This window comes from Bos javanicus, chromosome 8 (genome assembly GCF_032452875.1).
Source record: "Bos javanicus breed banteng chromosome 8, ARS-OSU_banteng_1.0, whole genome shotgun sequence".
NCBI classification, from domain to species: Eukaryota; Metazoa; Chordata; class Mammalia; order Artiodactyla; family Bovidae; genus Bos; species Bos javanicus.
The window spans coordinates 60,660,141-60,682,018 of record NC_083875.1 but is presented as its reverse complement, the minus strand read 5'-3'; the positions used below and the strand labels follow the sequence as shown (position 1 = coordinate 60,682,018).

Below are 21,878 nucleotides of genomic sequence, written 5' to 3'. Positions count from 1 at the left end.
CAGAACAGAAAGAGAAATAGACAAATCTATCATTTCAGCTGTAGATGTCATGACCTCTCCTTCAATAATTGAAAAAAAATAGAAAGTGAGGAAGGACAGAGAAGATTTGAACAACATTCTCCTCTAACTTGATATTTATAAAACACTTTATCCAGTAACAGCAGGATACACACTTTTTTTCAAAATGCATAGAAAACATTTATCATGAGACGGGGCAGGCCACCAATATTTCTCATCCCCTCCAACTCTGAGTCGCAGAGGATAAATTTGTGGTCAGTGCAGCTGAGAAGTTAGGGGTTCCCTTTCTCCCCAGAGTCCCCTCTTGTAGGGTGGAGGCTCTACACCAGATGGAGCAGCAGAGGATACTTGGGCCCCGATCTCACTCACCCCAGCTTTCAGGGTGCTGGGAGAGACAAGCTAAAATGACAAGAGGCTACTACCTACTACTCTTCACCCAGCACCCAGAGCAGTGGCTCAGAGACTTCATCCAGGGGAAGAGGAAGTCTATAAGAAGGGAAAATTCCAAAGCTCTCCTTCAAAGGAACTGACTCCATCTGAAACAGAGTGAGTAGAAGTTAATCCTAAACATGCCCCAGGAAACAGTGTACAGTATGCAAAGACAAATAACCCAATTTTAAAAAGGGCAAAGGATCTGAATAACTGTTTCTCCAGAAAAGATATATAAATGGCCAATATGCATGTGAGAAATGCTCTACGTCACTTATCATAAAGGAAATGCAAACCACTATGAGATCACACCCACTAGGATGGTTATAACTAAAAAGGCAGATAATAACAAGTGTTCGTGAGGTTCTGGAGAAATTAGAACCCCAATAGATTGCTGATGGGATGTAAAATGGTACAGTCATTTTGGAAAACAGTCTGATAATTCCTCAGAAGATTAAGGAGAGTTATCATATGACCCAGCAATCCCACTCTTAGGTATGTACCCAAGGAAATGAAAACATATATCCATACAAAAACTTGTATTATATGAATGTTCATAGCGATAATATCCATAACAGTCAAAAAGTGGGAACTCAATGTCCTTCAACTGATGAATACATGAATGAAAACAGCCATTGTCGTAGACAATACTGTATCCTCCAAATATTCACATGTTGTGATCCTAACCCTAATGTGATCATAGGAGGTGGGGCCTTTGGGAGATGATTAAGTCAAAAGGGTTAAGCCCTCATGAATGGGATTCAGTTCAGTTCAGCTCAGTCACTCAGTCGTGTCCGACTCTTTGCAACCCCATGAACTGCAGCACACCAGGCCTCCCTGTCCACCACCAACTCCTGGAGTCCACCCAAACCCATGTCCACTGAGTTGGTGATGCCATCCAACCATCTCATCCTCTGTCATCCCCTTCTCCTCCTGCCCCCAATCTTTCCCAGCATCAGGGTCTTTTCCAGTGAGTCAGCTCTTCACATCAGGTGGCCAAAGTATTGGAGTTTCAGCTTCAACATCAGTCCTTTCAATGAACACCCAGGACTGATCTCTTTTAGGATAGACTGGTTGGATCTCCTTGCAGTTCAAGGGACCCTCAAGAGTCTTCTCCAACACCACAGTTCAAAAGCAACATGAATGGGATTAGTGCTTCTATAAAATAGACCCCAGAAATGTAAATTGATGCAGTCACTATGGAAAACAGTATGGGGGTTCCTCAAAAAACTAGAGTTGCCACATAATCCAACAATCTCCCTCTGGGGCACATATCTAGACAAAACTATATATAATTTGAAAAGATTCCAATGTTCATTGCAGCATAATTTACAATAGCCAAGCCTCCACAACTATGAAAAATAAATTTCTGTTGCTTATAAGCTGCCCAATCTATGGTATTCTGTTCTAGCAGCCCACATAGAGGAAGATATATAAACACCATGGAATTTAATTGACAAATTAAGTACTGATCCATGCTATACAATATAGCTCAAACTTAAAAGCATTACGCTGTTAATATATGAAAGAATTAGTCACGAAGGGACACATATCATATAATTTCATTGATATAAAATGACCAGAATAGAATTATATATAGAGAAAGTAGATTAGTGGTGGCCTGGGTCAAGCTGAGCACCGAAGAATTGATGCTTTTGAACTGTGGTGTTGGAGAAGACTCTTGAGAGTCCCTTGGACTACAAGGAGATTCAACCAGTCCATTCAAAAGCAGATCAGTCCTGGGTGTTCTCTGGAAGGAATGATGCTAAAGCTGAAACTCCAGTACTTTGGCCACCTCATGCGAAGAGTTGATTCATTGGAAAAGACTCTGATGCTGGGAGGGATTGGGGGCAGGAGAAGGGGACGACAGAGGATGAGATGGCTGGATGGCATCACCAACTCGATGGACGTGAGTTTGAGTGAACTCCAGGGGTTGGTAATGGACAGGGAGGCCTGGCGTGCTGTGATTCATGGGGTTGCAGAGTCAGACACGACTGAGTGACTGAACTGAACTGAGGGCCAGAAGAAACTTGAGTGGAAATGCAGTGTGACTGTTAATGGGGACAGAGTTTCCCTTAAAGGTGAAACTGCCTATCAATTGTTCATTCAGTCACTCCAATGTCTTTAAATGTATTCACCAAGAGTGGCCTATACATTGACTTAATTCTGCATCCATCCATCGATTCATTTATTGATCCTGTACACGTTCATGGCCCACACTGAGGACTGACCTGTGAGGGTGGATTCCTGGCCCTGAGTCACCAACTCCAACTTTTGTACACCAATTAAGATCTCTAAGTAGACTCTGTGTAATTGGGTCTTTGGGACATCATCCCTGAAGTACCCCAAAGTTTCTAAGCTGGGTGAATTTCCCCTTCTGCCTCTAAATTGCCTTGGGGATGGTGCGGTCGCCTGGTGCAGGGAGTTTTGAAAGGTCCCTGCTCCCCAGGAGGCTGTCAGCCAGCATGGGGCTGGGAGCTGCTCGGGCGGGCAGTCCCTGGTTTCTGACAGTGAACCACTGGGCACCCTGCTCAGCCTTGAGCCCACCAGAATCTCCTAGTTCTACCAAACCTGACACACTGCAGAGAATGCGCTGCATTCTAAGTGCTTGGTCTACTTCTCCCAAATTCTAAGAGCTCCACTTCACTGTATCATATTGCAAACACTTTACTAAACTCTACGACAGCCTAGGTGAGTCTTCTTAGTTTGGAAATCTCCAGTAATGTGAAACTCCGGGTCCTGTCCACTGAGGTTCCCTGGATAGAGGAGGCTCAGACCTGCTTCTTGGACCTGTTTTCTCCTGATTACAGCCAGTGAAGGTTCCTGGTCTCAGAAACATCTTCCAGGAAACAAGGCACATGGATCTGGAAGAGGCTGAAGGTAAGTAAAAAAATGGTGACATGGGGCAGAAGAAAGTGCTGGGATCAGGAGCCCCAGGGAACTCCTGCAGCCCTGGTTTCCCCTCTAACTCACTGTGCAGCACTGGGCAAGCCACCTTCCTTCTTTAAGTTTGATTTCTCCCATACATAACAAGGGGTGGTCTTGCTGATCTGCAAGCCCCCTCCCAGTTCAGACAGGTGTCATCCAGACTAGGAACCGCTTGGATTGAGCAGCCAGCTGCTCACTCCCAATGTGTCTTAGCCTCAGGAAGTGGCAATGGGACAGGAAGAAGTTGGCTGTGGCCAGGCTGAGGGCTTCAGCTTGGCCTTCAGAATCTGGGTGAGGAGGGGAGAGGGAGACCTCCATGTGGGCTGGTGGGGCTAAGCAACAGGCTGGAAGCCAGTGAGAAAGGTGAGCACCATCCTCCAGGTGCACACACACAGCCATGATGCATACAGGACAGAGGGCTCAGGTGGGCTAGGAGAGGATAAAGGGAGGCTCCCCAGGGGAAGTGGCACTTGGACTGGTTTTCACATAGCATTTGGCCAGAAGATACGCTGAAAGACACTGTGGGCTCTGCAAACGAAGCTCCCTGGCCCAGCTCTGGGAAGCAGAGTCCCATAGCCTGCAGCCACATCCCTCCTCCCGGCTCTTCTTGGCCCCCAGTCCAGGAGAGAAGGCTGAGTGGCTCAGATTCTCAGGTTCTCAGCACTCGGGCCGGAAGGCAGATTAAGCACTGAGCAGGTCTGCTCACCATGTCCCGGGTCTGAGCTTTCTTTGTGCTCATGGTTCATCCCAGGCAGAGATTGCTCCCCAACCGCAGGGCTGCTGCTTCTCCCGTGATACGTCAGGGCCCCTGCCTGGTCTCCACGCACCTCCTCTGTCCTGCCTGGTCCTCTGAAGCTCTGGCCACAGGTCCGAGGGCCTGCTTTACTGGTTGTGTGTGTGTGTATGTGTGTGTGTATGCATGTATGTGTGTGAAAGAGAACAAGAGTGAGTGCCTGCTGCACATACACTCAAGCAAAGGACTGTACATGCACAGACATGAGCCTGATGTGGTGTGTATACTCACAGGTGAAGGTGTGCACCTGGCTGCCAGTCAAGTGTTTGTGCACACAGGCAGGCAGGTGTGTCTCTAGACACAGTCAAAGCGAGGCAAGACCTTCTATCTGAGATCTCAGGGCAAGGCCATTGCTCTCTTTGCTGCAGAAAGGCCCCTCCGCCCCCAAGGCAGCACGCAAAGCTCAGGACCCCGCGTCTGTGCATGTGAGAGTATAGTCCACAGCGGCCCCAGTCTGGGCCTGACTGGGTGCTGGAGGCCCAGGGAGACCCACAGAGAGTCCACATCAGGAAGGATTTCATGACGCGCCAAGTGGCCTGACAACAAAAAGAAAAGTGTGTCTAAGGGAGTAACCTTCCTGTCACTAGAGGCATGCCAACAGAAGCAGGATGAGGCTCAGCTAGGAACTGGAGAGGATTTTTATCAGGGTATGGTTGAGGCTTCCTGGCCTGGAGGCACATGTGTTCTCATTCCTTCCGCTAATGCCTAGCACCCTGTCTGGGGTGTGATAGGATCTCAATCCCTTCTCGATTCTGAAAGCAATAAACATGGTAGGACTAACAGAAGGAAATTGTCTCCTGCAAGGGTGGCATTGAGAGGACTGGTGCCCAGCCCAGACCAGGCTTGAACAGTGTGTCCCACGGGTTCCAAGAGCCCGAAACACGACGGAAAGTTTAAGTCCTGCTCCTTAGCTGGTGAGAAGATTGGGAGTAGGGAGAAACACTTAGGAAAAAGATGTCCATCTAGGGTGATGAAAGAACAACTAATATTTGGGGTTTAACAGAAGCAAACATCTGCTGTGAGCTCAGTGTAGCTGTCATGCTGTTAGGAGAACAGGATTCTAGACTCATCTTGCCAAGAACCTGCTGTGCAGCCTCAGTTTCCCTACCTGCACAGTGGGAGCTCCAGTGGATTAATCTCTCAGAGCTTATTGCAATTTGATGCCTAGGAGTTCATGAAGCTCAAGCAGCCCTGGCTCAGGTTAAGAGAAAATAGGAGGCAGGCTGAAAGGCCCATCAAAGTTTCACTCAAAAACATATCAGTAGTCAGTTCAGTTGCTCAGACGTGTCCAAATCTTTGTGACCCCATGAACTGCAACATGCTAGGCTTTCCTGTCTATCATCAATCCCAGTGCTTGCTCAAACTCGTGTCTCTTGAGTCAGTGGTGCCATCCAACCATCTCATCCTCTGTCTTCCCCTTCTCCTCCCTCCTTCAATCTTTCCCAGAATCAGGGTCTTTGCTAATTAGTCAGCTCTTTGCATCAGGTGGTCAAAGTATTGGTGCTTCAGTTTCAGCATCAGTCCTTCCAATGAATATGGTGAAGATCAATTCTGAAGGTCAATCCACAGTAGCTGATGAAGCAGGACCTATGGGCTCACAGGTGGACGAGCCCCTAATAGGCTCAGAGGCCAGGAGCCCCTCCAATACAAAGCACGTGTGCTTCATGCATGGAGACCAGAGCTGACTGCAGAGGCAAGTCAGACTTTTGCAGGCTTGGAGATAAATGAGACAGGCATCTTCATCAGTGGGAAGTGTGATATAACTCAAGACTTCCTGAAAGCCAGGAGGACCCTCAGAGACCATCTAGCCCAGTGATTCTCAAAGTGTGGTCCCCTGACCAACAGAACAGCATCACTCAGACTGAATAAGATAGAAACTCTGTTTTCACCAACTTTCCAGGTGATTCTCATGTGATCTTTACAGGTGCTTCTAAGATTTGAGGACCTTCCATCCAGCCCATTGTTCCCGAAACTGTGCTGCTAGAATACTTACTTGCAGAAGGTTAACGGGTGCTCTGTAAAAGGAGGATCTATGGTCAAATAAGTTTGGGAACTACCTACTCTCTGCATCACTTTCAGAAAGTCACAAATCACAGTGGTGTGTTAACGACTCTGAGAAGTTCCACAGTAAATTCTTTGCTTTTGATTAATCCAACGTTGTTTCAAATTGCTTTTTCAGATTGCCCACATTTCCATTAACACTCTCTTAGAGAAATTCTGACCCACCTCATTCCTCGTTTTCCACGTGGATCTATTGATAACTGGAAGAAGTATTGGGACTACCCAAAGTCTCAGAGAGAAAGTGTGTCAGGGCTCAAAAAGGCCCTAGCAATATGCTTCACCCATAAACCCTGCACCCTCTTTCCCTGCCTCCCAGCCATGCATCCCTCCAGAGCTCTGTGATATGGAGCCAGTCAACAGCACAGAGGTGTCTGAGTTCTTCCTGAAAGGATTTTCAGGTTACCCTGCCCTGGAGCACCTGTTCTTCCCTCTGTGCTCAGCCATGTACCTGGTGACCCTGCTGGGGAACACAGGCATCGTGGTGGTCAGCGTGCTGGATGCCCGCCTGCACACACCCATGTACTTCTTCCTGGGCAACCTCTCCATCCTGGACATCTGCTACACGTCCACTTTTGTGCCCCTGATGCTTGTCCACCTCCTGTCAGCCCAGAAGACCATCTCCTTTCTTGGCTGTGCACTCCAGATGTGTCTGGGTCTGTCTACAGGCTCCACAGAGTGTCTGCTGCTTGCCATCATGGCCCATGATTGCTACCTGGCCATCTGCCGGCCCCTTAGGTACCCTGTGCTGATGAGCCACAGGCTGTGCTGGTTGCTGGCCGGAGCTGCCTGGGTCCTCGGTCTCTGCAAGTCAGTGACTGAGACAGTCATCGCCATGAGGCTGCCCTTCTGCGGCCACCGTGTGGTCAGTCACTTCACCTGCGAGATCCTGGCAGTCCTGAAGCTGGCCTGTGGTGACACGTCCATCAGTGAGGTCTTCCTGCTGGTGGGTGCCATCTTGCTGCTGCCCGTGCCCCTGGCCTTCATCTGCCTGTCCTACACGCTTATCCTGGCCACCACCCTGAGGGTACCCTCAGCCGCCGGGCGCCGCAAAGCCTTCTCTACTTGCTCAGCACACCTGGCCGTGGTGATGCTTTTCTATGGCACCGTCATCTTCATGTACATGAAACCCAAGAGCAAGGAGGCTCGTATCTCTGACGAGGTCTTCACGGTCCTCTATGCTGTGGTCACACCCATGCTGAACCCCGTCATCTACAGCCTGAGGAACAAGGAGGTGAAGGAGGCTGCCAGGAAGGTGTGGGGCAGAATACAGACCTCCAGGTGAGGGAGGCCGGGGCTCCTGCAGGTTAGCAGCTCAGGTTTGCCTTCGCCTACAGAGAGGATGGGTAGGGCGCAGAGTTGGGGGTCTGGAATCTTCAACCCAGAAAGGCAGCACCACCTCCCACTGATCCTGCCACAGATCCGAGCTCACAATTCACCTTTGTTCCTTCCCCAGGCAGAGCTTTGGGCCAGCTCTCAGCATCAGTCCCCGCATCTTCACACCAGCCTCCCTGCTGGCCTCAAGATTTCAGTCTTGTTCCAGCCAATCTATCCTCCAAGGGTCATCCAGAGGGATATTTCGGAAAAGTCTATTTGATCATGTGTCTCTCTTGGCTGAAACCCCTGAATGGCTCCCAGAGCTCTCAGGATGAAATGAAAGGGCTTCGCTGGGGGCATTCCAGACCCCTGTAGCCTGGCCCTGCTGGTCATGACCAATCCTTTCCCCGCCCTGTGTTGCACAGACTCCCTCTTGTCAGCCCCACACACCAACCCGGCAGGAGCCTCGTGTGCCCGCAATGCCCGACTCTGTGCCCTTCTTGGTTCTTCCCACAAGGCAGCTCCCACCCGAAACACAGCTCCATGTGTAAAAGGACTATCTGATCCTCGAGGCTCTTCTTTTTATTTTTAAAATGAAATTCTCTAAGCTACACATGAGGTCCTTGTTGTTTTCCTATTTTACATAGAGTACTGTAAATCTGTTAATCCCCAACTCCTGATTTACCCCTCCCCCACCTCAAGGCCCATCTTGAATGACACCTCCTCCAGGAAGCCTCCCCACTCTGCACCTCTCACTGTGCTCCTCCTGCTTTATTTCAGTGTTGCTCTAAGAGCCAGTAATACCGGATTTCACTCTGTCCCAAGGTCTGGCCCTGCCCAACCCCAAGCCCACACCGGTTTCTCAAATAAACAGAAAACACATCAATGTAGGGCAGAGCCTGGGGTCCTCCCCAAATCTGAGCAGAGCTGAGATGAAGTTCACAGATGACAGGCACAGTCTAGCGCCTGGGGAGCTGACGGCAGAGGCAGTGCCGAGGCCCAGCCTCCACGATTTCCAGCCCAGCCCAGGCCCTGGGACGCTGGTCACCGGAGCAGCGGAGGGTCTGGCTTCCTCTGTCGCTTTAGCAGCAGCCGCTCCACTGCCTCCCTGCTGAGCGTCCAGGCTTCATGTGGCCTTGGGGAGACTCTGCTTCACCCGTCCTCAACCCACCTACTAAGACCCTGCCATTTCCACCTCTTCCTGGAGCTCGGCCTCTTCCCAGGTTTGAACACACAGAGGAAATGGACTCAGGCTTGAGAGCATCTCCATTCCCTGCCTCCTCTGGCCTCAGTGGTACCATCTTGTGTGATGGGAGAGCTCAGCTGCCGAGCAGCAGGCCAGCTCTCCTGCGCCCTGTAGGTAAGCACAGTGCTTGTCTGAGCCCTCAGGTACCCTCCAGTCTGTCTTCCTGCTTCCTCTGCTGGTCAGAAAAGAGGCACAGAGGAGAGCAGCGCAGCCCGCAGCCCACAGCTGACCAAGCCCGGGCGAAGCTTCTGTATAGATGCTCTGTTAGGCCTTTGATGCCATGACAGGAGTTTGGACTTTATGCTGTGGGGATGGGAGTTTACAATCACACTTCCTTTTAGTAGGGTCACTGATTAGACACCATACTTCACCCAGCAAACTGGCAAAGAACTTTTCTAACATATATCGCTAACTATAGTGCGGTGAAGCAGGTAATATCATACACAGCAGGTGAGGGTGTGAATAAATTTATATGAACTTCCTGCCAAGTAAGTTGTGGGTATCAGTCAAGAGACTTGAAAACTTCACACCCTTTGACCAAACACCTCTACTTTTAGGAATTACTCAGAGAAAATTATTACAGGTAGAAAGATTTGTGTATTTATCTATCTATATGTTATTAATCACAGAGGTATTTTTGGTAACAAAAAATTGTAAGACTCATAATGTTTAACTGGGGCAGAATGTGTAAATAAATTCTGGTGGAGCCCAATGATGGATTGTGACACAGCCATTGTAAATCTTATTTTTTGAAGAATAATTGATGAAGGGAAATGCTCACACTGTAATTAATATAAAAAAGGTAGAACAAGTAACTTTGTACTCAATATAATCTCAATTTTTTTAATGATACTTTCTTAAGGATATATGAATAAGTATGTATATAGAAATTCCTGGAAAATTAGGACAAAACATTAACAAATGTTTCCTACAGGTGATGGAGTTACAGATTAATATTGCTTTCTGAATTATTCTTTCCAACCTTGTTCAATACTTCTAAAATGAACATAACTTAGAACTTAAAAGATAGTATTCTTTTTGAGAAATGGAAGATCACGTGGGTCCAGATAGAGCACAGAGGAAAAGCGCCCATGCCTGAAGGCAGGAAGTGAGGAAGCATGGATGGGGCCTGAACCAGGTGGGCGGTCAGGCAGAGAGCGTGGAGCTGATGTCCTGGGGACATCGGGCTGATGGCAGAGATGGCTGAAGAAGGAGGAGACTGTGGTTTGATGCTTGAGCTTCTGGGGATTTTGGATGGATATCGGATCACCCTGAGAGACGCCCTGAGAGATAAGGAAGAAAAGAGTAGGCTGGAGGTGGCGGGAGGGTCTGTGGGCATCCATGGTGGGGCAAGATGGTCCCATTTCTTTGGGGTCACAAGCCTACAGCTTCATGGGCTATTCCTGATTTCCATGAATGTTCTGATCAGATGCTTAAATTGCAAGGAAACCCACCTGTCTTCTCATTTAGCTCTTCAGAGAGAGCAGTTGTTCTTGCATGGAAGAGATGGCACCCCTAAAGCTTTCGTCCTTGTGATCACATCCTGTGTATGCACATGGGGGAAGGAGAAGGAGGGTGATCTCAAGGTAGGAAATTGGGATTTTAGCAGAAGGAAAGCACTGGATCTCAAACGGCAGCTCCTGTGTGGGGTGCTGGGGAGGTTGGGGGTAAATAGGACACAGCCCTGTGATTTCCGTGGCTCACAGTCTATTATGTGAGAGAGAATGACATGCGCAACAAACCGTGCTAATGACTGTGTGAGCATCATGGTGTCAGAATGGTCAGTGCTGTAGAGACATCTGAGAGGGCAGCCCCAGGGAGAAGGTGGGTGTGAGCTGAGCCTTGGAGGATGAGTACAGAGAGAAAGGTGCTCCAGCCTGAGGAAAGCAGAAGAGAGAGGGGACAGGAGCCGGTGGGGTTTGTCCACCAATGGGGAGTGTGGTCTGCTGAGGTGGGGAGGCATGCCCGAAGGTGCAGGAGGTGAGGCGGGGTTGAGGAGAGGCCAGAGCCTGATGACAAAGCCCTCCGATGTCCATGCCATTCCCACTTGGTCTCTCTGATGGAGACAAGTTTGGGGAGAGAAATGCAGAGTTAGGTGGTTTCCTACCATTTACTTGCCTGAAAACACCCCCACTCCTCTGTCCAGTGTCGGAATTGGAAGTTATCAGGACTCTTGGACATAGACAAAGGCCTTATACTTGAATCTGAAATGAAGCTGTGGACTTAATCCAGCCACAGGAAGTCATAACCTGGGAGAGACCTGCCCTTTTAACTTCTGCTTTCCAGACCTCAAGTTTTACTCTGTTTTTACATTCGAGACTCAAAGAGAATCTAGATGTTTCTAAAGCCAAGTGAGAGGAGGGAATAGGATCAAGGTCACCAAGAGAAAGGGGATGCCTGCAAACACTGCGAGGGAAGAAGGCACATAAGCCTCTGCTGTGTCGCCAGCACTCAGTGCATAGTAGGTGCTCCATAATAATATCCTGGATGTGCGAATTAATAAGCCATCACACTGAGGGAGTTATTCACCTGTTTGCCAAACTTCAGCAAGACAATCTTCAAATGTTTACATGGGTAAGATTTACGGTCAATGTCTGACCCAGATTAACCACCTACCCTATATGATCCAGAAACTTCCTTAATAATATCACCCTGATTTAGGCTGGGGGAGGGAAAACCAGCAGAAGCTCTGGGGAGAGAGGGAGTCCTGACAGATGCTGGAGGTCTTGTCTGGGAGGAGGAGAGCACAGATCCAGCAGGTGCCATGGTTGAAGGCTCACTCTCTGACCTGAAGCCTTGCTGCTAGGTGATTTACCAGTACTTTTTTATGTGAGTCTCATCTGGACTACACAGAATCCCCACTTTTCAAAAGGAAATTGAGGCTCACAGGCCAAGTGACTTGGTCAATATTGAGAGCTATACTTAGTTATGAAGCTGTCATGCAGTGCTGGGTTTTTGAGCTGACTATCTGTTGACTGACTGGCCTTGGAAGCATTCACAGTATGAGGTGCCTGGACAAAGTAGACAGAGTCTGCTCTCAGGTGTGACAGAGGAGACAGGTGTGCAGCACAAGAACGGGGAGGATGGCCAAGGGCTGTGGGAGGAAGAAGGGAGCAGGCAACTGTGCAGGGGGCAGGTGGGAGAGGAGGAGAGAGGAGTTGGGCTCTGAAGAGGACAAGAAGCATCCCCCTAGTGGGGAGGAGAGGGAGGACAAGCCTTCAAAAGGGAACTTCTTGGGCAAAGGTATAGCTCTGGGGACAGACATGGTTTATTTAGGAAGAGTAAGCTCACCGGCTGATATGAACGACAGATGCAATTCTACAGGAAGAATGAGAGAGAGGGAACCATTGCTGAAGGACAGAGAGGACTCTAACGTTGTCACAGGACATTGGCCTCATGTCCATCAAGGAGTGAAGAGTTGGAGGGAGGGATAATTTGATCTTCTGACAAGTTAAAGTTCACTATCAGCTCCTATTTATCCCTAAGAGCAGGGGGTCACCTGGGCCACAAGACAGCTTTCCATCTGACACTTGACACTTGGCTCCCTCCAGACACTGGCATTTCCCAAGGGGCTGAGCCCACCTCAGAAGAGACTTGGAGGCTCCTGGGCAAAGACTGTGGCCGCTTCCCACCTTCCCTTTATAGAGCGGGTCAGTGACCCAGGACACCTCTGCCAGATTAGAACCTGCATTTCCCTCCTGTGTAATATTATTGTCAATATCATTTATTCTAAAAAGCTATATGGAGGCCAAGAAGAGACTCAACTGGCTTTTATGACTAGAGTTAAATGTTGTGACCTGTGGCTCTATTGGGATAAGTATGTTCTTGTATATTCTTTTAAAAATCAATGCATGGTCTCTGATCTTAAGGAGAGACACCTGAATAAGGCTTGTACATCCTATACAGTAGAAATGTTCAACCTTTATGCCCAAAGGAATGAGGTGACCATCATTCATCACCCACCTGCCTTCCCAAGCTCATCCCACTTAATTTGAGAAAGAGGAGCAGCACTTGTTATAATTGTGGCATCTTTTGTTCACTTAGTTTTCTTACTGATATAGCCCAGCACCTAAACACCCTGCACAAGGTAGGCACTCAACAAATTCTCAGTAAGTGAATGAATCTGAAATCCTATGGGCATCATTCAGCCATATGAAGTCATAACCTAGAAAACGTGCTTCCTCTTAATAACCAAGAACACTGCAGATTCAAAGAGCTCAAGAAACAACAATTTATTCTCTCGTCTACCCTAGGTCAGCCTGGGGAGAAGAGAGAAGAGCTTAGGAGATTAGAATGGACCCGATCTCCTGTAAGTTACACCAGAACGACAAAACTGAGGGGGCTTGCTTACAGACTTGATGTCCACTCTCTCATTATACTGATGGTGAACCTGAGTTCCAGAGGCGGGGCTGACCCGCCCCAGGTCACACATCCATGTTGCTTGGCTCCCAGGCCCATTGGTGCTTAACCAACACCTTCATGGTGCAGATGGGAAAAGAGGGAGAACGAGACGGATGGAGAGTGAGACAAATGGGGCAAAGCAGATGGCCGAAACAGAGTTTGTCCTGGTGGGGCTACACGACCACTACAACCTAGAGATGGTCCTGTTTGTGCTCTGCCTGGGCATCCACTCCGCGAACGTGCTGGGGAACACCCTCCTCATCGGGCTGAACATGCTGGACCCCCGCCTGCACACCCCCATGTACTTCTTCCTCAGCAACCTCACCCTCATGGACATCTCTGGCACATCCTTTTTCCTGCCTCTCATGCTGGTCAACTTCCTGGAAACCCAGAGCACCATCTCCTTCCCTGGCTGTGCCCTGCAGATGTACCTGACCCTGGCGCTGGGCACCACGGAGTGCTTGCTCTTGGTCATGATGGTGTGTGACCGGTATGTGGCCATCTGCCAGCCTCTTCCCTACTCAGAGCTCATGAGCTGGCACACGTGCATGTGGATGGCGACCCTGAGCTGGGGGGAAGGCTTTGCCAACTCCCTTCTCCATTCCATTCTCACCTGGAGCCTCCCCTTCTGTGGCCACAATATCATCAACCACTTCTTCTGTGAGAATTTGGCAGTGCTGAAACTAGCCTGTGGGGACATCTTCTCAATGCACTGATATTAACGGTGTCTTCAGCTGTGGTGACACTGCCCCCACTGCTGCTCATCTTCCTGTCCTACGTGTTCATCCTCACTGCCCTCCTGCGGGTGCCCTCTGCTGCCAGCCGGCACAAAGCCTTCTCTACCTGCTCTGCCCACCTCACAGTGGTGGTGATTTACTATGGGACTATCTCCTTCATGTATTTCAAGCCCAAGGCCAAGGACCTCTACTTGAATAAGCTTCTTGCATTTTTCTACGGGGTCGTGACCCCGTCGCTGAACCCCATCATCTACAGCCTAAGGAATGCAGAGGTGAAAGCTGCTGCCGTAGCTCTGCTGAGCGGAGATCTCCTCTCCAGGAAGATGGCCCACTCTCCTGTTGTTCTCTAAGTCCATCAGGCAGGTGTGTGTGTGCTGAGTCACTTCAGTCCTGTCCAAATCTTTGGGAACCTATGGACTCTAGTCTTCCAGGCTTCTTTGTCCATGGTATTCTCCAGGCAAGAATACTCGAGTGGGTTGCCAGGTCCTCTTCCAGGGGATCTTCCCGACCCAGATATCGAACCAAGGTCTCTTATGTCTCCTGTATTGTCAGGGGGATTCTTTACCACTAGCGCCACCTGGGGAACTAGTTATACTGTGGCGTGACTTCAGAATTGCAGAGGCTTAAAAATACAAAAGTTCTTTTTCTTTTTTTTTATTTCTTTTTTTTTCCTCTCTGCTTAATTTTATTTTATTTTTTAATTTTATTTTATGTTTAAACTTTACAATATTGTATTAGTTTTGCCAATTATCGAAATGAATCCGCCACAGGTATACCTGTGTTCCCCATCATGAACCCTCCTCCCTCCTCCCTCCGCATACTCTCCCTCTGGGTCATCCCAGTGCACTTGCTCACTCTCCAAGTCCATCAGATTTTGGACGGGGGATCAACTTCATCTTTTTCATCCTGTAGGCCTCAAGATGATAAAGCATCTGCCTTATGCACACTACTGGTCAAATGATAAAAGAAGAAGAGAAGATGACAAAGCCTGTGTGGATTCTTTCAGCTTCCACTCAGAAATTACCTGTTATTTCTACTTCTACCTCCTTGGCCAATCATTCAGGGCACAGGCCAGAGCGGACACGAAGGCCTGGGGATGCCCACCTACCCCATTTCTGGAGGGACGGGTAAGACTAAGGAATCCTGAAGAGCCTGGTGACAATGCCACTACCCTACCGTCAACCCAGGAGCTACTAGAGAGTTCTAGAGCTTCCATTCTCTGGCCAGCTGTGCCTCACTGGCTGCTTCCAGGTTAATCACCCCACGGAGCCCTGGTTAGCTGGCTTGTGTGACTCTGGACTGGAGTATCCAGCTAGGTTTCCACCGGCCCTCCAAGAGCTTACTCTGCTCTCAGGTTCTGGGTTCAGGTTGAGCACGAGAGAATCTGGAAGAGATGGAAAGGCAGAGGCAAGGCCGCGCTGAGGTGGTGGAGCCCTCACTTGCTGTCAGTGTAGCCCCTCGGGCTCCTGCCAGGCCACCTGCAGCTGCTCTGAGGCCCGAGCGAAGGGAGCTCCAATCAGAGAGTGCCAGGTCCTCCTGTGGGTCACCAGTGTCACTGAACCCAAGACAATGAGGGCCTGACATGGGTTCCACCGTGTCCTCTTGAGTGCTGGTCTGTCCCCACCTGCCTCATACCCACCGGAGCACAGCTTCAGACGCGACACCAAGCGCAGAGGCCGAGCGTGGCACAGGCTTCTCCTGCAGCTCTCACAAATGACAGCGCTGTTCTCCACAACAAAGCCTTAATCACTCACACTGGTCCTGACACTTTGGCCAGATCCTGGCTGATTCACCACCCAAGAACCTATGGTGCCTCCCTCTACCACAGAAGGAAGACCACATTCTTCAGCTGAGTCCTTGGGCCCCCAGAAAACAGCCCCCGCTTTGTGAGCCTAATGTTCTACCCACGCTGCACACCACCAACCCCTCTCCACATTGTCAGTACTCCCCACATCTCTATATGTTGTTCATGCTGTTCCCTGGGGAGATCTGGAACTTTTTTTCAAGCCACCTTAGACACCATCACTTGAACACAGCCTTTCCTAGCTTTTTTTTTTTTTTCTAATTTTATTTTATTTTTAAACTTTACATAATTGTATTAGTTTTGCCAAATATCAAAATGAATCCGCCACAGGTATACATGTGTTCCCCATCCCGAACCCTCCTCCCTCCTCCCTCCCCATACCATCCCTCTGGGCCGTCCCAGTGCACCAGCCCCAAGCATCCAGCATCGTGCATCGAACCTGGACTGGCAACTCGTTTCCTACATGATATTTTACATGTTTCAATGCCATTCTCCCAAATCTTCCCACCCTCTCCCTCTCCCACAGAGTCCATAAGACTGTTCTATACATTAGTGTCTCTTTTGCTGCCTCGTACACCGGGTTATTGTTACCATCTTTCTAAATTCCATATATATGCGTTAGTATACTGTATTTATGTTTTTCCTTCTGGCTTACTTCACTCTGTATAATAGGCTCCAGTTTCATCCACCTCTTTAGAACTGATTCAAATGTATTCTTTTTAATGGCTGAGTAATACTCCATTGTGTATATGTACCACAGCTTTCTTATCCATTCATCTGCTGATGGACATCTAGGTTGCTTCCATGTCTTGGCTATTATATCCTAGCTTTTTAAAGGGGCTCTCTCCTTTGTGTCCCACCACACTTTGTTGGCACAGTTTGTTTGCTATGTAAACCTTTCTGACTGATGTTGAGGCTGAAACTCCAATACTTTGGCCACCTGATGCAAGGAACTGACATTTGAAAAGACCCTGATGCTGGGAAAGATTGAAGGTGGGAGAAGAAGGGGACGACAGAGGATGAGATGGTTGGATGGCATCACCAACTCAATGGGCATGAGTTTGAGTAAACTCCGGGAGCTGGTGATGGACAGGGAGGCCTGGCATGCTGCAGTCCATGGGGTTACAAGAGTGGGACACGACTGAGCGACTGAACTGAAATGAAGCCCTTCTGCTTTGTGTCCACAATGTTTCATAACAATGTGGGTGCCTCGAAGGCAGGACTCTTTAGGGGCTTGTCTCTGTAGCTCCACAGAACTTTCCCAACAGAAGGTTATTGAACTGTCACTCAAATACGCAGATGACACCACCCTATTGGCAGAAATTGAAGAGGAACTAAAGGGCCTCTTGATGAAGGTGAAAGAGGAGAGCAAAAAAGCTGGTTTAAAACTCAACATTCAAAAAACAAAGATCATGGCATCCAGTCCAATCACTTCATGGCAAACAGATGAGGAAACAATGGAAACAGTGACAGACTATTTTCTTGGGCTCCAAAAATCCCTGTATATGCTGACCACAGCCATGAAATTCAAAGACACTTGGCGACTTGGAAGAAAAATTATGACAAACCTAGACAGCATATTACAAAGCAGACACATTACTTTGCCGACAAAGGTTTGTCTAGTCAAAGCTGTGGTTTTTCCAGTAGTCGTGTATGGATGTGAGAGTTGTGCCATAAAGAAAGCTGAGCACCAAAGAATTGATGCTTTTGAACTGTGGTGTTGGAGAAGACTCTTGAGAGTCCCTTGGACAGCAAGGAGATCAAACCAATCAATCCGAAAGGCAATCAATCCTGAATATTCATTGGAAGGACTGATGCTGAACCTGAAGCTCCAATATTTTAGCCACCTGATGCGAAGAACTGACTCATTGGGAAAGATGCTGATGCTGGGAAAGGTTGGAGGCAGGAGGAGAAGGTAAGACAGAGGATGAGATGGTTGGATGGCATCACCAATGAATGGACATGAGTTTGAGTGAACTCCAGGAGTTGGTGATGGACAGGGAGGCCTGGCATGCTGCGATTCATGGGCTCGCAAAGAGTCAGACACGACTGAGCAACTAAACAAAACTGAGGGCTAGAAGAAACTTGAGTGGAAATGGAGTGTGGCTGTTAATGGGGACAGAGTTTTCCTTAAAGGTGAAACTGCCTATCAATTGTTCATTCAGTCACCCCAATGTCTGTAAATGTATTCACCAAGAGTGGCCTATACATTGACTTAATTCTGCATCCATCCATCGATTCATTTATTGATCCTGTACACGTTCATGGCCCACACTGAGGACTGACCTGTGAGGGTGGATTCCTGGCCCTGAGCCACCTCCTCCAACTCTTCTACATCAATTAAGATCTCTAAGTAGACTCTATGTAATTGGGTCTTTGGGACATCATCCCTGAAGTACCCCAAAGTTTCTAAGCTGGGTGAATTTCCCCTTCTGCCTCTAAATTGCCTTGGGGATGGTGCGTTCCCCTGGTGCAGGGAGCTTTGAAAGGTCCCTGCTCCCCAGGAGGCTGTCAGCCAGCATGGGGCTGGGAGCTGATTGGGCGGGCAGTCCCTGGCTGCTGACAGTGAACCACTGGGCACCCTGCTCAGCCTTGAGCCCACCAGAATCTCCTAGTTCTACCAAACCTGACACACTGCAGAGAATGCGCTGCATTCTAAGTGCTTGGTCTACTTCTCCCAAATTCTAAGAGCTCCACTTAACTGTATCATATTGCAAACACTTTACTAAACTCTACGACAGCCTAGGTGAGTCTTCTTAGTTTGGAAATCTCCAGTAATGTGTAACTCCGGGTACTGTCCACTGAGGTTCCCTGGATAGAGGAGGCTCAGACCTGCTTCTTGGACCTGTTTTCTCCTGATTATAGCCAGTGAAGGTTCCTGGTCTCAGAAACATCTTCCAGGAAACAAGGCACATGGATCTGGAAGAGGCTGAAGGTTAGTAAAAAAATGGTTACATAGGGCAGAGGAAAGGGCTGGGATCAGGAGCCCCAGGGAATTCCTGCAGCCCTGGTTTCCGCTCTAACTCACTGTGCAGCACTGGGCAAGCCCCTTCCTTCTTTGAGTTTCATTTCTCCCATACATAACAAGGGGTGGTCTTGCTGATCTGCAAGCCCCCTCCCAGTTCAGACAGGTGTCATCCAGGCTAGGAACTGCTCGGATTGAGCAGCCAGCTGATCACTCCCAATGTGTCTTAGCCTCAGGAAGTGGCAATGGGACAGGAAGAAGTTGGCTGTGGCCAGGCTGGGGGCTTCAGCTTGGCCTTCAGAATCTGGGTGAGGAGGGGCGAGGGAGACCTCCCTGAGGGCTTGTGGGTCTAAGCAACAGGCTGGAAGCCAGTGAGAAAGGTGACCATATCCTCCAGGTGCACACACATGGCTGTGATGCATACAGGACAGAGGGCTCAGGTGGGCTAGGAGAGGAAAAAGGGAGGCTCCCCAGGGGAAGTGGCACTTGGACTGGTTTTCAGATAGCATTTGGCCAGAAGATACGCTGAAAGACACTGTGGGCTCTGCAAACGAAGCTCCCTGGCCCAGCTCTGGGAAGCAGAGTCCCACAGCCTGCAGCCACATCGCTCCTCCCGGCTCTTCTTGGCCCCCAGTCCAGGAGAGAGGGCTGAGCGGCTCAGATTCTCAGGTTCTCAGCACTCAGGCCAGAATGCAGATGAAGCACTGAGCAGGTCTGCTCACCATGTCCCGGGTCTGAGCTTTCTTTGTGCTCATGGTTCATCCCAGGCAGAGATTGCTCCCCAAGAGCAGGGCTGCTGCTTCTCCCGTGATACGTCAGGGCCCCTGCCTGGTCTCCACGCACCTCCTCTGTCCTGCCTGGTCCTCTGAAGCTCTGGCCACAGGTCCAAGGGTCTGCTCTACTGGTTGTGTGTGTGTGAAAGAGAACAAGAGAGTGCCTGCTACACATACACTCAAGCAAAGGACTGTACATGCACACACATGAGCCTGATGTGGTGTATATACTCACAGGTGAACATGTGCACCTGGCTGCCAGTCAAGTGTTTGTGCACACAGGTAGACAGGTGCATCTCTAGACACAGTCAAAGTGAGGCAAGACCTTCTATCTGGGATCCCAGGGCAAGGCCATTGCTCTCTTTGCTGCAGAAAGGCCCCTCCGCCCCCGAGGCAGCACGCAAAGCTCGGGACCCCGCGTCTGTGCATGTGAGGGCAGAGTCCACAGGGGGCCCCAGCCTGGGCCTGACTGGGTGGTGGAGCGCCAGGGAGACTCAGAGAGAGTCCACATCAGGAAGGATTTTGTGACGCGTCGAGTGGCCTGACAGCAAAAAGAAAAGTGTGTCTAAGGGAGTAACCTTCCTGTCACTAGAGGCATGCCAACAGAAGCAGGATGAGGCTCAGCTAGGAACTGGAGAGGATTTTTATCAGGGTATGGTTGAGGCTTCCTGGCCTGGAGGCACATGTGTTCTCATTCCTTCCCCTAATGCCTAGCACCCTGTCTGGGGTGTGACAGGAACTCAATCCCTTCTCGATTCTGAAAGCAATAAACATGGTAGGACTAACAGAAGGAAATTGTCTCCGGCAAGGGTGGCATTGAGAGGACTGGTGCCCAGCCCAGACCAGGCTTGGACAGTGTGTCCCACGGGTTCCAAGAGCCCGAAACATGAGGGAAAGTTTAAGTCCTGCTCCTTAGCTGGTGAGAAGATTGGGAGTAGGGGGAGACACTTAGGAGAAAGATGTCCATCTAGGGTGATGAAAGAACAACCAATATTTGGGGTTTAACAGAAGCAAACATTTGCTATGAGCTCAGTGCAGCTGTCTTGTTGTTAGGAGAACAGGATTCTAGACTCATCTTGCCAGGAACCTGCTGTGCAGCCTCAGTTTCCTTACCTGCACAGTGGGAGCTCCAGTGGATTAATCTCTCAGAGCTTATTGCAATTTGATGCCTAGGAGTTCATGAAGCCCAAGCAGCCCTGGCTCAGGTTAAGAGAAAATAGGAGGCAGGCTGAAAGGTCCATCAAACTTTCACTCAAAAACACATAGGTAGTCAGTTCAGTTGTTCAGTCATGTCCGAAACTTTGCGATCCCATGAGCTGCAGCATGCTAGGCCTTCCTGTCTATCATCAATCCCAGTGCTTGCTCAAACTCATGTCTCTTGAGTCAGTGGTGGCATCCAACCATCTTATCTTCTGTCTTCCCCTTCTCCTCCCTCCTTCAATCTTTCCCAGAATCAGGGTCTTTGCTAATTAGTCAGCTCTTTGCATCAGGTGGTCAAAGTATTGGTGCTTCAGTTTCAGCATCAGTCCTTCCAATGAATATGGTGAAGATCAATTCTGAAGGTCAATCCACAGTAGCTGATGAAGCAGGACCTATGGGCTCACAGGTGGACGAGCCCCTAATAGGCTCAGAGGCCAGGAGCCCCTCCAATACAAAGCACGTGTGCTTCATGCATGGAGACCAGAGCTGACTGCAGAGGCAAGTCAGAGTTTTGCAGGCTGAGAGATAAATGAGACAGGCATCTTCATCAGTGGGAAGTGTGATATAACTCAAGACTTCCTGAAAGCCAGGAGGACCCTCAGAGACCATCTAGCCCAGTGATTCTCAAAGTGTGGTCCCCTGACCAACAGAACAGCATCACTCAGACTGAATAAGATAGAAACTGTGTTTTCACAAACTTTCCAGGTGATTCTCATGTAATCCTTACAGGTGATTCTAAGATTTGAGGACCTTCCATCCAGCTCATTGTTCCCGAAACTCTGCTACTAGAATACTCATTTGCAGAAGGTTAACAGGTGCTCTGTAAAAGGTGGATTTATGGTCAAATAAGTTTGGGAACTGCCTACTCTCTGCATCACTTTCAGAAAGTCACAAATCACAGTGGTGTGTTAATGACTCTGAGAAGTTCCGCAGTTAATTCTTTGCTTTTGATTAATCCAACGTTGTTTCAAATTGCTTTTTCAGATTGCCCACATTTCCATTAACACTCTCTTAGAGAAATTCTGACCGACCTCATTCCTCATTTTCCACGTGGATCTATTGAAAACTGGAAGAAGTGTTGGGACTACCCAAAGTCTCAGAGAGAAAGTGTGTTAGGGCTCGAAAAGGCCCTAGCAATATGCTTCACCCATAAACCCTGCACCCTCTTACCCTGCCTCACAGCTATGCGTCCCTCCAGAGCTCTGTGAT

The 21,878-nt window shown here is 49.1% G+C and overlaps 1 protein-coding gene and 1 pseudogene across 1 annotated transcript; both read left to right on the top strand.

The window, feature by feature from the left end:
* The first annotated feature begins 6,484 nt into the window (after window positions 1–6,484).
* Window positions 6,485–7,933, top strand: LOC133253423 (olfactory receptor 13J1-like). Its single transcript, XM_061427050.1, has one exon. The coding sequence runs from the start codon at window positions 6,573–6,575 to the stop codon at window positions 7,509–7,511; it is 939 nt and encodes a 312-aa protein (XP_061283034.1). The 5' UTR covers window positions 6,485–6,572; the 3' UTR covers window positions 7,512–7,933.
* A 5,246-nt stretch (window positions 7,934–13,179) lies between these two features.
* Window positions 13,180–14,277, top strand: LOC133253479 (olfactory receptor 2S2-like; annotated as a pseudogene).
* The last annotated feature ends 7,601 nt before the right edge of the window (window positions 14,278–21,878 follow it).

Coding starts and splice junctions, on each gene's coding strand:
- LOC133253423 (XM_061427050.1), top strand. CDS start 6,573: ATGGAGCCAGTCAACAGCACAGAGGTGTCTGAGTTCTTCCTGAAAGGA.